At 43.1% G+C, this 15,314-nt stretch overlaps 1 protein-coding gene and 1 non-coding gene across 3 annotated transcripts in view; one reads left to right on the top strand and one right to left on the bottom strand.

Moving 5' to 3' along the window:
- Positions 1-15,314, top strand: part of rhbdf1b (rhomboid 5 homolog 1b (Drosophila)) — a 36,026-nt gene that overhangs the window by 18,837 nt on the left and 1,875 nt on the right. Inside the window, exons 3-17 of one of the 2 annotated variants that reach the window (XM_041962820.1) lie at positions 370-503; positions 6,939-7,167; positions 8,856-9,062; positions 9,984-10,106; positions 10,528-10,670; positions 10,820-11,074; positions 11,188-11,299; positions 11,409-11,483; positions 12,499-12,660; positions 13,085-13,185; positions 13,341-13,404; positions 13,841-13,935; positions 14,468-14,543; positions 14,875-14,975; positions 15,121-15,274. In XM_041962820.1, coding sequence (XP_041818754.1) covers positions 370-503; positions 6,939-7,167; positions 8,856-9,062; positions 9,984-10,106; positions 10,528-10,670; positions 10,820-11,074; positions 11,188-11,299; positions 11,409-11,483; positions 12,499-12,660; positions 13,085-13,185; positions 13,341-13,404; positions 13,841-13,935; positions 14,468-14,543; positions 14,875-14,975; positions 15,121-15,274 — 2,031 coding nt within the window. The remainder of the gene's footprint in view (positions 1-369; positions 504-6,938; positions 7,168-8,855; positions 9,063-9,983; positions 10,107-10,527; positions 10,671-10,819; positions 11,075-11,187; positions 11,300-11,408; positions 11,484-12,498; positions 12,661-13,084; positions 13,186-13,340; positions 13,405-13,840; positions 13,936-14,467; positions 14,544-14,874; positions 14,976-15,120; positions 15,275-15,314) is intronic. The other variant, XM_041962821.1, reaches the window with a different exon arrangement.
- trnai-uau lies at positions 14,633-14,726 on the bottom strand. Its single transcript has 2 exons — positions 14,689-14,726; positions 14,633-14,668 (listed from the first exon to the last, which is right to left on the bottom strand). It is a non-coding gene; the product is annotated as a tRNA-Ile (tRNA).

The raw sequence follows: 15,314 nt of genomic DNA, 5'->3' as shown, positions 1-15,314 counted from the left end.
AAGTCAAATACGTCAGAACAATGGTACTATGTTCAGAATAGTAGTTTAGACGAGCAGAACAACTACTGGAACTGTTGAAGTCAGTGTGTAACCACAATTGTATGAGCATGATGATGATGAACAAACAAATCTTAACCCATTGTCCACTTGCTAGTTTCTTCCAGAGCTCTCAACAACACCTCACAGTCCTCCTCAGCTGATTGAGTTTACTCATGTCACATGACCACAAGTGAGCCAGTTCTATACACCGAGGAGGACTGTGAGATAACAGTTGAAGTCTCTGATCACCATTAGACTTTCACAGAGCTTTTTGCTTTTGTATGTCACAGACTTTGTAACGAGGCTGTCATGTGTTTGTGTGCGTTACAGCCGGTGAAGCGCCTGCGCAGTGTCAGCATGCCGGGGGAAAACCCTCAGACCTGCATCGCTGCCTTGGAAACATCCAACAACTACCTCAGACCACCTCTGGAGAGACTGCCCTCCTTCACACAGTCCATCAAGAGGTTAGACACACACGCACGCACACACACACACACACACACACACACACACACACACACACACACAAACACACACACACATTCGTAAGAGCTTCGTTCTTCTTTCCTCTCTGCTGATTTTCTCCAGCTGCTAATTTCCTTCATCTTGTCGTGTGCTTTCTAATTCTTATAATTCCTTTCCGCTAATAAATCTTTCACAAAACTAATTGAAGCTTCGCCCTCCTCTCTGATTTAACGCGAATTAATCTTGCTCTCTTTTCTTCTCTCTTGTCCTCCCTTTTCTTTGATTTTGCCTTATTTACTGTCTCTGCCTCCCTGTCCTCTCCTCCACATGCTGCCATGTGTAAAGTGAGAAAAGGGTGCGCTTTGAGCGGGTCAACACGGTTCCCCCCAAGGGCCAGAGGGGCCCCAGGAGGGTGTCGACCGTCAGAAGGCGGTCCTGCATCCCCAAAATACTGACGCGACGGCGTTCATCTATACCCAAACAGATCATCAGGTACATGAGGGGTGGAGGAGGGAGGAAGGAGGTGATTGCAGGTGTCCAGATTTGGTACTATTCAAACCAGTATGTTGTTGAATGTAACGCAGAAATTGTTTGAAAACTTAAAAATGGCTCTAGCACAAGAAGGAGCTGCCACAGACTCTTTTACCTCCTGCTGGATTAGTGGGATTAAAGATGGGACATCTGCCTCTGGAGTTGGTGGAGACCAAAAACAGAGCTAAAAGGAGAGTGAATAACTGTCAGGTGGGCAGAAACATGACTCCAAATGAAGTCTTTTATCTTAGGGTTGTTAGTCAATACAGCATTTACAGCTTGTTTCTGCTGCCCCCAAGTGGCCATGAAAATGAGTTAACGCAGGTTTAAAGCAGACCATGCGTTCTCAGATATTTTATGCACAAATGAAACAGATCTTCACTGCAGTAGTATTTTTGAAAATTTCAGCTACAGTAATGTCAACTCTGGGTGTTGGTGGAGACGAATTCCTTCAGAGAAGACAGGCCCGTTTCTTCACGAGCCCAAAAGAAATGTGGCGACACACAAAAACAAACTGTTTTAACAAACTGTTTTAACTTTTCCTCCCTTGATGTCTTGATGTTTTGCCTTTTAGCCCTCTGTTGTGTCTTTGTGCTGCAGATGTGACGCTTTGAACAATGCCTGACACATGAAGGCTGCGCATAAGCTCTGACACACACGGTGTATCAGTATCAGCCCAGGTGGCGTGCAGAACCACATGGTTCGAGGCAGACAAAATAATACAATTACTCATGCAGACTCCCTGTGTGCCTCACGCAGCATGTGGGCCACATCAAAGCGGCCCCTCCCACAGCACTAAACTCAATGTAAATGTTTGAACACGGAGTTAAAACTAAAACCTTAAGTCTTCAAAGGAGCGTCGTACTGTCTTAACTTTATCAGGCCCAGGTTTGCCAGCCTCATTTGTGTATGTGAGAGAGAAACAGAATTAATGCGTTTGATGTTTATGAGAGAATTAATGGGACTGAAGGGGAAGTTTGTGTGTGTGTGTGTGTGTGTGTGTGTGTGTCCACGACTTGTTGGAGGTTAGCTGAGGTGCGTCCTCCTCAGAATGCATAAATACGGGATAAATCTCTACTCTTCAAACAAAGTGTGTGTCACTGTGTGATTTGCTGCGAACTTGGAGCTTGGAGGGTAACTGGGAGGACACCCTGATGTTTGTTGATCTACAGGAAGACTAAAACTCTCTGTGAGTCATTTCTCATGCTAACTCTTGACAGATCATGGCCACAGATTCACACGGATAATAATTTACCTCCCAGTCACACTGATGCTCATAATGAGGCGTTTGGGCTGAACTTCACACGCTCAGTTGGACTTCTTTTAACTGCTGGCACGGATTTACCACTGCAAAGCAAGGTGGGGTTCAGGCTAAACCTTTGTGGTGCTACCACTCCAGTGAATGAGTGTGCATGTGTGTGTGTGTGTGTGTGTGTGTGTGTGTGTCATGTCCAGGCATGTCCCAGTGCCCTCCCTTAGTCTCTCCTCCCTCATAATGTGTATGATGTCCCCTCTCTCCCTCCTTCTAATCTTCCATTTCCTGTGGAGCACTGGTGTGTTAGATGGAGAGCTGGTGATTACACACACTACTCTGAACCCAGAGAGAGAGAGATCAATAGAGATTGTAGGGGCTCTGGATGGGGGGAGGCGTTCAGTTTGACAAGGACCAGAGCCGCTGTGTTCTTTGCCCAGTAGGTCACATCCTTTTACGCGAACTCTCGAGGAGGGATCCTGGGAGGCCTGCCAGCGACCGACACATTCACACACTCCCTCGCGCACATACGGTCATATGGAAACTTGTGTTATGTGCTGGTGACGCCAAGGTCAGAAAATTTAAGAGCCTCCCGCTCGTCAGTGCGCTGAATGAGTCCAGCTGGCGGAAGACTGGGAGCCCTCTGTGGATCTCCTAGCATCAGGACGCTCATTGTGGAGATCAGATTCCCCGGCAGACCGAGGAGATCAGCGCCTCTAACCTTTGATTAACCGGGGGCTCAGTGAGCGGGACGGGGATGTTACACGGAGTCTGGACATGTGGTGATCATCCTCTCTTTGCGTAACAGCGAGTGTTACAAGGTACTGCTGGCCTGGATAGCAGGAAATCCCCTTATGGAACAGTGTATGTGTGATCTGCAGAGGATCAGTTTGCATTCAGCGGATCAGGGTTTAGTACTGGTCAGGGGGTAAGCGGGGACAGTATGTTAGTGATGCTGGTGATGGAGGCTATGCAGCTCCATCACAGTCCCTGCCCCCCTGAGGTATGACCCAGACCCTGGACCCCTCCTGGAGCTCTCTGGACAGGTGAGTCTGCTGTGGTTCTGCTTCAGTGGAGCAAACCAAAGCAGAAGACACTGAACAAATATGTTAGTTTGAGTCAATCTGACTGTGGTCAAAGGATGGATGAGCTGATTAAAGCCTTTGTTTGTCATTTATTGCGTAGGCATAAAGGTTTCCTTAAAATAAAGCACCAAATTTAACTGATGCTGGTGGCTCATATTTTAATAGCTTTCATTGTGGAGTTTTACTGAACTTTTAATTGCTGACATCTACACGTAGTACATGTAAAGCTGCTGTCCCTTTCTTTTCACAGCGTGGAAGGAAGTAGTCAGACACTTAAAGGAATAGTTTGACATTTTGGGAATACGCTTATTTACATATGTAGATGAGAAGACTGACACCACTCTCTTGTCTGTATGAGAAATATAAAGCTACAGCTGTTACTACAGCTGTCACTGCTTATGTTAGATAAAGACAGGGGAATAACTAGCCAGCAGCTGTTAAACTCACTAATTAACATGCTACAACTGTGTTTTATCCATATAAAAACCAAAGTGTATGTGCTGGTAGGTGGATTTTGGTGCACTTGGACAGAGCCAGCTGTGTCACCTGTTTCCACTATTTAAGATAAGACTAAGATAAGACAGAGTGGTATTAGTCTTCTCATTTAATGCTCGGCAGTATAGCAGATTAGCCTATTACCCAAAATGTCAAACTGTCCCTTTAAGTAAAAGTAGCAATAGTGCTGCATTTAAATACTCTGAGAGCAAAAGTCCTGCATCTATACTTTTCTCCAAGTAAAGGAACATACTAGTATTAGTACAGAGTACAGAGCAGCAGAATGTGCTTCAAGTATCAAACGTAGAAGTATTTATGCAGCAGAACGGTCCCTGTCACTGACCTAAACTGTATGTTAAGGTTTTAAAAAGCAGTGTTGGAGCAGATCAAGGTGGAGCTGTTTTTAACTGCTTTTTATGTTGTTCAATAGTGTAAAATGTGTTTTTTTGCATCCTGTTTTTTGTGCGTAATACCAGAAATTGCAGCTGTTGGATATGATGTGCAGCTAAAAAGTTGCCTTTGCCTGTTCAATAAATTGTAGTAGAAGTATAAAGAAGCATGAACTGGAAATCAGAAGGACATCAAATCTGTATTTCTGTATGGTGTTTGATTAAATGCAGTTAGTTGTGTTCCCTCACTGTCTCACTGCAGCGTTTGATGGATTGATGCAGACGGTTTCGGGCTGAAGTCACCACTAGCCAGCATTTCGTTTCGTGACTTTTACTTTTGGATAATTATTCTGTGAAAAAGACATTCTGTCGGTTTGTTTGTCAGAGTGTGACACAGCACGTAGATCACCATGACGCTAAAATACCCCGTTTCAACAACAACAAAAGGTGCTTGCAGGTTTTTGCTCAGCTTAATTACTCTTAGTTTTCTGTTTGTGAAGTAAGACTAAAACCCACATGTTGGCGGATTTATCCGATCAAAAAGCTCAATAGCTGTTATCAACCCTCATATTTATCCTCTCTATTTGTTCTGTTCTCTATTTGTTCAGTCATAGCATTTTATTTCGATTGACGACTTGCCCCTTGGCCTTTTCTCCCTGATGAAATGAATGCTGTCTCAGCCTATAATTACGGTACAGTGGATTGCTGCTTCATATGTACCAGCCTTACCTTCAGGACATGAAAGCTAATTCATGTGGCTCAGCCTCGCTTTAATCTCTAATGGGTGATGGATTTGTGCTGTCGTCAACCCGTCATGAAGTATTTTATTTACAGTTGTGTGTAGGTGAATTTGACCGGCATGCCTGTTGCTGCATGTGCGCAAGCAGACAAATATCCGCTTATCTAAACAAACACACACAAACAAACGTCATCTCACTTGAAACAGGTTTTTGATTCACAATGTGGGCGAGTGTTTGCATCGGTTTTACCGTCAGCGGATGTTATGTTCATCGTTATCTGTTTTTAATGAAGATTCTTGTAACTTTAACTGTAATTAGTTACCATATAGTTTTTACCTTTTCTGACCTCCTCTCCTCCTCTGTCTCACTGTCTCTGTTTACCCCCCTGCTCACGGAGGCCCCTGTCTGAAACCAAACCTGTCTTCTTTCTAAAACATTCTTCTCTGAAGGGACAACAATCAGGGCTGCACCACTCCCTCCCTGCCCCTGTGCAGCCTTAAAAGGCGTCCCCAGCTGGCGTCTTTCTTGATGATGAGGCTCGAGTGTTTATTACTGAGCGTGCTGCTCTTTAAACAGCCTCCCCTAAGTGGCCTCCCCCTCCTGAACATGCAGCCCTGCATGCAGGCACTGTTTCAGGGCAGAAAAGGGACCTGGATGCGCACATCGAACGCACATTTACTGAGTTTAAATGGGGAACGCACACAATAACACACATGTGAGTCAGGTCGTCAGCTGCAGGATCAGGACAGTATTTTTCCTTCAGCCTCTCTCAGCTGCACACATATACAGAAAGATAAAGATACAGGAGAGGCAAACGCTAGAGGGAAGCTAAATTTGTGCGGATTTTTTAGTCAGATATGTTGACATGTTGCACAAGAACTCTTGACCTGCTGATCGTGGTCCTCATTTTTCATTATCCAATCACTTAACCCCCATCCAGAGGACATTTTAAGCTGCTTTGTGCCACTGAAATAAATCTAATTTGCTAAATTTCTTTCTTGTTGCAGCCAAATGTACAATATTTGATCAGTTTACATTCACCCTACATGCCCCGCGCATGTCTTTCATTTTCTGTCCTGACTGTCTGCCTTATTGCAGTTTTAATTTGTTTTTAAACTATATGAAACTATGCCTTTTGGCTTTCTATTTAGTGTTTAAGGTACCAATAAAAAGTGTAAGGCTCCATATTTAAAGACTGAGAAACCAGATGCTCTGTGTCTTGTTGGACAAGAAATCAACAAATGAACCAATGAACCTACCTGCTAATCCCCAACTACCTGCTGCAATCGTTCAACTAATAAGCATATTGTTCTGCTAATCAGGAGTATCAATCTGTCAAAGAAGACTCGGATTCTCTGAAGGCTAAAGCAGATTATGGCCAAAGATAGAGCAGAATAGACAATGATAGTTGATAATTGTCTTGAAGGTTTGTGCTCGGCCCATTGTCATGACTTGCTGAAAAACCAAGATGTTTTTGAAGATTAAGCAGTGTTGTTGCCTTAGAGCAAGAAACTGACAAGACAGCCTATACTTAAACTTGTGTGGGTTTTTTTTTATTTAAAACAACTTTAATAGCTACCTAAATCACACAAAATCGCCCCTGGCAAAGACAGAAGTACCTGCAGAGCTAATGCCATTCCCATCCGCCTCAGCTGTGCTTTGTGTTTGTGCTAATCATGTTCGTATGCTAACACGCTGCACTAAGATGACGAGCGTGGTAAACATTACACGAGCATTCTGACGTTAGCATGCAAAACTGCTATTCTAAATTATGATAATCTGTATCTTAAGTAATGGTCATCCTAATGCAACAGGATTGCTTCAGATCTTGAGCAAAATACTAATGAGCCAAAACCTTTCAGTCACTTTTATTAAAAGTATTGGATACTTGTTGACTGCTGTCGGATATTTATTTGCTAATCAGAGTGCGTCCTCTCCTCAGGGGTACAGCTGACTGGTTTGGGGTGAGCAAAGACAGCGACAGCACCCAGCGATGGAGGAGGAAGAGCCTGCAGCACTGCAGCCATCTTTACGGGGGTCTCAAGGCACAGGTGATGCGGGAGATGGAGCTGCACAGCCAGGACAACCTCTCCCTGGCCAGCACTGAGACCCCTCCTCCCCTCTACCTCCCACCCCACCACCCCAGTCACCAGCACTATGGCATGCAGAGGGTAGGCCAGCGCCCGGGGCGCCCGAGAGGGACTGAGGAAGAGACGGGAAAATAATTCACCTTTAACTCTGTCACATTTCCCTCGCTCTTTCGCACTCTCCCTTTAGTTCACGTTAGATTTCCGCTGCTTGCTTCACCTCTGTGCTTCGACGTCTTGTCTCGGGTTCATTTGATGGCTATTTGAGGAAAAAGCTCACACATGAAACTCACAATGCTGCTACACAATATACACAATAAAACCACTGCCGTTCCGTTAATAATGATGACAATAATATCAGTACGCAACACTTTAATCTGTATGAAGTGTTACATTAAAATTCCAATCAGTTCGGATCAATATATCACCAGTATGTAGCTAACTCTCACCAATCTGACTGGGTAATAAATATTATCAGCACAATATGAAACAAAGTGCTACAGTTACAACTTCTCTAAATATAGAAGGTAGCTAGCTAGTTAGCTTGCTAATTTAGCTCAGCTGTGTTTTGTGTTTGCGGCCCCAAAACTTGATAAAATACGATGTAATGATAGCAGGCAGCTCAATATTTGATTCTGACATATTGGTCTACTATGTGGACATTTGAAATACCCGTACATTCAAGCAAATAAGCCTCTAAAAGCCGGTTTATGTTAAGTTTTGTCTATAAATTTTGTTTTAGCTCGTAGCGTGCTAGCATAAGTGCTATTAGCCCAAAAATATGCCTGTTTTAACATGTAAATTCAGTTGCTTTCCCTTGCTTGTTATATCATAACCACAAAAGAGTATGATATGTAGTAAACTAACTTAATGCATTTACTCAAGCACAAATTTGAGGTACTTTTACTTTACTTTAGTCTTTCCATTTTCTGCTACTTGATACTCCTGCTCCACCACAATTCAGAGGAAAATACTGTACTTTTTACTCCTCTACATTTATTATAAAACTTTTGTTAGTTACTTCGCACATTTAGTGTAATAATACAAAATAAAGTCAACAAATAAATTATATTATAGATCAAGAAAAAACAATTGAGGGGGGAAAATTCCCAGACTAACCAGCAGATAAACCACCTTGACAAACTTCAACATTAAAGTGATAAACACATTAATACATCAATAATTATAATCCACTGCATTATTCTGAAGTATGCCATTCTGCATAATAAGTAGCTTTATTTATGGTACTGGTACTTTTAATTAAGTAAAAAATGTAATGCATGTCTTTTACTTGTAAGTATTGCTACACTGTTTTGCTACTTTTATTGAAGTATTAGATCTGAGTACTTCTTCCACGTCTGATGATATGAGAATTTTCTAAGATAAATATTTAAATATATTAAATATAGAAGCGTAGTCCTCATCCATTGATTGATGCAGGAAGCAGTGCTGGTAGTAGAGGGTAAATTTGTAGTGGACAAATCTCAGCCACTAATAAGTTAACAATAGAAAATAATATCTATTACTAGATCTTGAAAATTTCCAAACAACAAATGTGAAATATTAATTATCTGATTCAGCACTTTTATCTCAAAAACAGGCTTCTTTCTTCCCGATACATCAGTCTAACCCTGTCCTACTGTTCCCCGTTCTGTCACTGTGTCACTGTTGCATTTGACTTGACAACTGAGTATGAAAACAAGCTGTGGTGAACCAACACCGTACGTACTGTGTGTGTGTGTGTGTGTGTGTGCGTGTGTGTGTGCGTGCAGATCGTAGACCCCCTGGCCCGGGGTCGTGCCTTCCGCATGGTGGAAGAGGTAGACGGCTTCAGTGTCCCGCAAACTCCCATCACGCCCGGCACCGCCTCCCTCTGCTCCTTTTCCAGCTCCCGCTCCGCCCTAAACCGGCTGCCACGACGGCGCAAACGAGAGTCTGTCGCTGTCATGAGCCTCAAAGCTGCAGCAGCACTAATGAAGGTGCTCATTTTTTTATTATACCGTGGAATTCAGTCTGATTTTTTTTTCAGTTGCCAAATATTCTGTGCTTTGCAAATATGTGTTTCACCCTCTTTTACCTTTGAAGCTACTGCCAGCTCCTCTTTTCTGCACAACATGAATTCACAGTAGGACCAGCTATTGTACATCTGTGCCCCACTAATGCTATCAAATGGTTGCAAAAGGAAATTGTAATCCACTGTGGGCAAACAGCAGTAGATCACTATCATCAGTCTGAAACAGACTGTGGTCCTTTTCTCTGAAAAGGAGATTGACCTCAGGATGTATAAATGCTTTACATTTCAATGACGTTTAGTAGTAGTAGTAGTTCAGAAGACCAGTCAACTGCAGTTTACACCGTTTAGAAACATCTGATATACTGTGATGTGTCCCTGTCTTCTTCACATATGAATGGGTGGGTTTTATTTCTGAGTTTATCTGTGTTCTCATGTGTGGAGGAACGTTATGTAAAGCGCAAGATCAGCTTGTCTTATTGCGGATTAAACTCAGACGCCAAGTATCTTACAGTAGAGTGCAGATGAGTCTCTCACTGTGGTCCACTGGCTGTAGACTTATGCATGTAAATGGATGTATGTTCAGTGAGAGTATCTGCCAGTGTGTGCTGGGCGGGGGCAACTGGGGCAGCTTTCGCTAGCAGATGGTCCATGATAATACATGCCGAATGCTCAGCTATCTGCTGGATTGCAGTCAGAATATTCCAGAAGTGCAGGCTAATCCACTGACACACAGAGGTCACTGCTGCTATGTAACCATCAGACACAATCATTAAGAAGGCACAGTCATTGATTTCTCCAAATAAGCCGTCAGGCCCAGGATGTACTGTCTGTACTCTGCAGATTATTGATGGTAATAATGACCGTGATGTTTCTGATTGTTTGTTAGGGCCGAACATTAGGCGACAGCACCACCGGGCGATGTCGCAGGCGGAGCTTCATGCCTCCTGGTTTCTTTGAAGACGACACTGTGGACTTCACTGATGATCTGGACACTTCCTTCTTCACCAGAGTGAGCAGTGGACACACTTCCACACGCCGCCAGGATCGCTTATCATCCATCGTCTTTTGCTCAAAGCACTCAATGAGCAGCTCTTTATATCCTGCAGCCTGCAGGCACACAAAATGTTTCTGTTAAGCCTTTCAAGCCTTTTCTTTCTTCTTTTATGTAATTGTTAATGTCAAAAAAGCTGCTGCTATTAACAAATGAGTTCTACATTTATTCAGCTGGATTGAAAGATGATTTGAATGAATTATTTTGCTATTTTCTTCAGCTCTGGGGTTAGCAAAATGATTTGAATTGATCAAATCAATTGATGTGTTGACTCAAAGCATCTTGTTATGGTCTGAGCATACAGTATATGCTGTATTTTTATGCATTGGCTCCCACTGCTTCAGAATAGATTTAGCTTACTTGGTTTTCATGTCTGCAGGACGGCCTGCAGGACGAGTTGTCCAGCTATGCTGATGAGGTTTTTGAGACACCATCAGAGGCGGCGCTCAAACAGCTGGACGAGAGCGAGCTCACAGGAAGTGCGCTGGACAAGAATGAGCTGGAGAGGAGTCACCTCATGCTGTGGGTCAAGAGTTTGTACAGTATTATTTCTATGCACGCATGAACCTCTGCAGGGGAGCGAGTGCTCTGTTATACTGTCACGCTCCGACTGAAACATCCTCCGTCTGACACATTCATTAACAATGCTTTGTTCCTCTTCCCCAATCCAGGCCTTTAGAGCGAGGGTGGAGGAAGGCAAAAGATGGCTCTCTGGTCCAACCTAAGGTGCGTCTGAAGCAGGAAGTGGTGAGTGTCAACAGCCACCAGCAGCGGGGACAAAGGATCGTGGTTCCCGTTAAGAAGCTGTTTGCCAGAGAGAAGAGGCCCTACGGGCTCGGCATGGTCGGCCGCCTCACAAACCGGACGTACCGCAAGCGCATTGACAGCTTTGTCAAAAAGCAGATTGAGGACATGGACGATCACAGGTAAGACGGCGAGGTCTGTTTTCCTCGGAGGATGCCTGTCCTCTGATGTGAAATTAAATAGAATAGAATGTCCCAGCGAATGGAGCCTGAAATCGTCCTTGTGTCCTCCTTAGGCCTTTTTTTACCTACTGGATAACATTTGTCCATTTGCTCATCACCATTCTGGCTGTTGTTATCTACGGCATTGCCCCTGTGGGCTTCTCACAACATGAAACTGTCGACTCTGTAAGTATACTTCACAGTGTTTATTATGATTATAATGGAACTTTGTGGATTTGTGATGAACGTATGATTGAGCGTTTATTGTAACACTACTTTACTCTTTGTTTTTGAGGTATTGAGGAACAAGGGAGTTTATGAAAATGTTAAGTTTGTACAACAACAAAACTTCTGGGTGGGTCCAAGCTCAGTAAGTACTTCTTTCGTCTATATACAATCTTCTGCCTATGACTGTGCTTTACTCAGCTTTTAGTTTGGTGGTCAAAATTGGAAAAACTCCAGTGTATTCAACTCTTAGCCAGGAAGTACGTTTACAGGTTTAAGGCGTGTGTGGAAAAATTACAAAGTTGCTCAACTCATTTGAAGAAACTGAAATGATCCTTTGATTAAAATGTGGGGAAAAAAAATGCACATTAAGTCAACTGTAACGAGTCATCAAGCAAGCAGACAAGTCAAAAGAGTTAACTTAAAGTCATGGATAGATCATTGAAATAGAAAGCTAAAAATAGTTAGCTATAAGTAGTCAACTGAATGATTGAAATAGATAACTGACAGTAATTCATTGTAAATGTAATAAAACATATGGATAAATGGTTGAAATAGTTAACACTATATAAATGGTTGATATCATAGCTAAAAGTAGGATAAAGTGTTTAAACAGTTAGCTGTTTGCCAAAAGTAATGATACATCGTTGAAATACCTTAAAAATAGAAAGTTTGCTATAAGTAATGATTAAATGTTTGAAACAAATAACTAAAAGTAATTAATGGTTAAAGTAATAAAAAAGTATTGGATAAATATGAATTAAAATGGTTGTAGTTAGCTTAAAGTAGGACAAAAGGTTCCAGTAGTTATGATATTTAGCTGATTAAATTGTCTATATAGAGCACTAGATTAATGTTAGTGATTGAAATAGCTAAAATGAATGGATAAAGTATTGAAAAATCTGCTTCTCCCACCCTAAGCAGTGGTCGTACTAATGCGAACTTGACCAAACTGTTCTAGTCATAGAGAACAAAACAATGTGAAAAGACTGATTGATTAACCGGTTTGAAATCAGTTAAAATGAACATATGAACAGTGGACGGTTACTTACGCTCATGTGAGGACTGTTTGGGTAGCTGAGACAAAAAAGGTTGAGATCCTCTGCTCTAGATGCACAACCCTCACCAAGCCGTAATGTCATGCCCCACCTGTCCCGCAGGAGGCGCTGATTCACTTGGGCGCCAAGTTTTCCCCGTGCATGCGTCAAGACCAAGAGATCCACAAACTGATCCAGGAGAAGCGAGCGAGGGAGAGAGAGTCCGGCTGCTGCGTGAGGAACGATCGCTCCGGCTGCCTGCAGACGTTACAGGAGGACTGCTCGGTCAGTGAACGCCTCACGGTTTATACACTCACACGGCTGACTATATTATCATTATGTGAATTTGTTCTCAACAAAAACATTTTGTTAGAAATGCTCCATTCCCATATATTTGCATCACATCAGGCAAATATGCAGATGAAAAGCTTTTGTGCTGTTAAAGACTGTGCAAAGAGTCAGAGACAGAAGGAGGAATAATTTGCCAAGCTGCTTATCTACTTCTGCACACAGAAACTCCATATAAATCAAGGGTGGGGTGCCTCCCTTTGCAAAAGAAAACAACAGGATTTCTGCAAAATGTGAGATAGACACTCAAACTCTAGCTCTGGTGCGAAGAAGATACCAGCTTTTTCAGTCTTTGTATTCTCTGTACTGTATATTGTGTCATATATGATGCCACCCTCCATCTGTACGTCTTCTACTGCAGAGCACCCTGGCAGTGTGGGTGAAGTGGCCTCAGCACCCCAGTGCTCCCTATCTGAACGGCACACTACGCCAGCATGGTTCAGTCTGCCACCAGGACCCCAGGTAACATCACCATACACCATACTATCCAAGAGATACTAGAGCAAGAGCAGCACCCTGCTGACACGCTCGTTTCAAAATCCACAGACATCACTGTGTGTGAGCTGTCACTGTTGATAAGAGAAGACTTCTGCTTTTTAATTTTGGGCTCTTTGCAGAATTTGTCTGGAGCCAGCCTCAGTTTCACCTCATGAGTGGTCTGATGACATCACCAAGTGGCCAGTAAGTACACTTACATGTCAGCAGTTTCAGCTGATACGATTATATTAAGCTGTTACACGCTCACATCACAGAAACTGTAGCTACCAGGCGGCGTACAGAGGTAATATTGGAGAATGTGCCTGAATCTGAGATCAGCTGCAGTTTTTACAGGTATCTGTGCACTACATTCATTAATGTAATCTGAATTAGTGCTCTAACCTGTTGAAAACAGCACTACAAGATAATTATAATAACAATGAAATGTTTACAGGGTCATTAGTTGAGGTGTGGCTCAGTCCCACAATCATCACCTTGTTAGCTATTGTCTTAAAGTGAAAGTAAGTAAAAGCCCACCCTCAGTTTAACAGACCGGCTGCAGCACGCTCTTCTACACATCATGGCTGGATTTAATGGTAAAAAAAACATAAAAACCTTTTCCTCTGGTCCTAATCTGTAGGTGTGTACGAGGTACAACTCTGGGAATCACACCAACCTCCCCCACATAGACTGCACCATCACAGGCCGGCCCTGCTGCATTGGAACCAAAGGACGGTAAGGACAAGAAAACCAGGCTCTCCAACTATACAGCTAACAGCTAACAGTTTACTGATCGATAGAAATTTTATTTCAAATAGAAAACATTGCACTATAGCAAACTGTAGCCTATTCATGACACAAGGTATGGGCTGGGTTCTGACTCTTAGAAGTCCTGAACTAGGGCTTAGTACAGTATTACCAGTAATTTGGCAATAAAGCTGCTGCGTTTGTGCCAGTATTTTCTATCTTTCAATCTGACTAGTTTAATGCTTTCAATGCTTTTTCATATCAGGACAGAAATGCCCTCAAAACAATGAAAACAACCATCGGTCAGAGAGGCTACACTAAAACTAGGAGCAGTGAAATTTTAAATGATTTTAAATCATGTGGAAGATCTCAAGTGTATCAGACTTTTGTAATGAATAACAGCTCAGAAGAATATCACACGAGAACACTGTGCAGGATGAACAGACTGTTTTTAAGTATCCTGGGTGAAAATGCTTTGGTTTTCTGTGAGCCGTTGAGGAAGAAGTGTTTCATGTTGCAGATGTGAGATCACTTCAAGAGAGTACTGTAACTTCATGCACGGCTACTTCCACGAGGAGGCTACTCTCTGCTCACAGGTAGAGCCATTTCTATATTTACAGACCTTTTCACTGCTGCTTTTCATTCACCAATTCAATGTGTATCTGTGATGCATTTAAAACATCGCTGCTCCAGGTGAGGCTCGAACTCACAACCTCGGCATTGCTCTGCAGGTTACTGTCTTATAAGTACCGCGCGCTGACCGATTGCGCCACTGGAGCCTGCGGTGAGCTGTGGTGTGAAAGGACTTTGGACAGATTTCAACACTCTTATTTTCCCCCACAGGGTGGCAGTCGATCTTCAGGCTGCCTGATGACACTATCAGTCCTGACCGAGTGCCTCTTTCCTGACTGTCACTCTCTCTTCCAGGTGGCCTGCATGGACGATGTGTGTGGTTTGCTGCCTTTCCTCAACCCAGAGATCCCAGACCAGTTCTCCAGACTGTGGCTGTCCCTCTTTCTTCATGCTGGGTGACTGAACTCTCTTTATCCCAGCTGAGAGAGATGGAAAATAGAACTGTTTTATCTGCACAAATCACAGTTAGAGCAGAAAATTGCAGGATGCCAGGTGGATTTGGGTCAACATTAAAAATAACCATCTTGTCTGTGTCTGTAGGATCCTGCACTGCCTTGTGTCAGTGTTTTTCCAGATGACGGTGCTGAGGGACATAGAGAAGCTGGCGGGCTGGCTGAGAATCTCCATCATCTACATGCTAAGCGGCATCACAGGCAACTTGGCCTCATCCATCTTCCTGCCCTACAGAGCAGAGGTACAGTGTCTCTGGGACAAATAACCCCGAACACGCTCTT

The sequence above is a fragment of the Chelmon rostratus genome, chromosome 21, assembly GCF_017976325.1.
Source record: "Chelmon rostratus isolate fCheRos1 chromosome 21, fCheRos1.pri, whole genome shotgun sequence".
NCBI classification, from domain to species: domain Eukaryota; kingdom Metazoa; phylum Chordata; class Actinopteri; order Chaetodontiformes; family Chaetodontidae; genus Chelmon; species Chelmon rostratus.
Note: the sequence above shows the minus strand (reverse complement) of the source record. Positions and strands in the feature narration are given on the sequence as shown.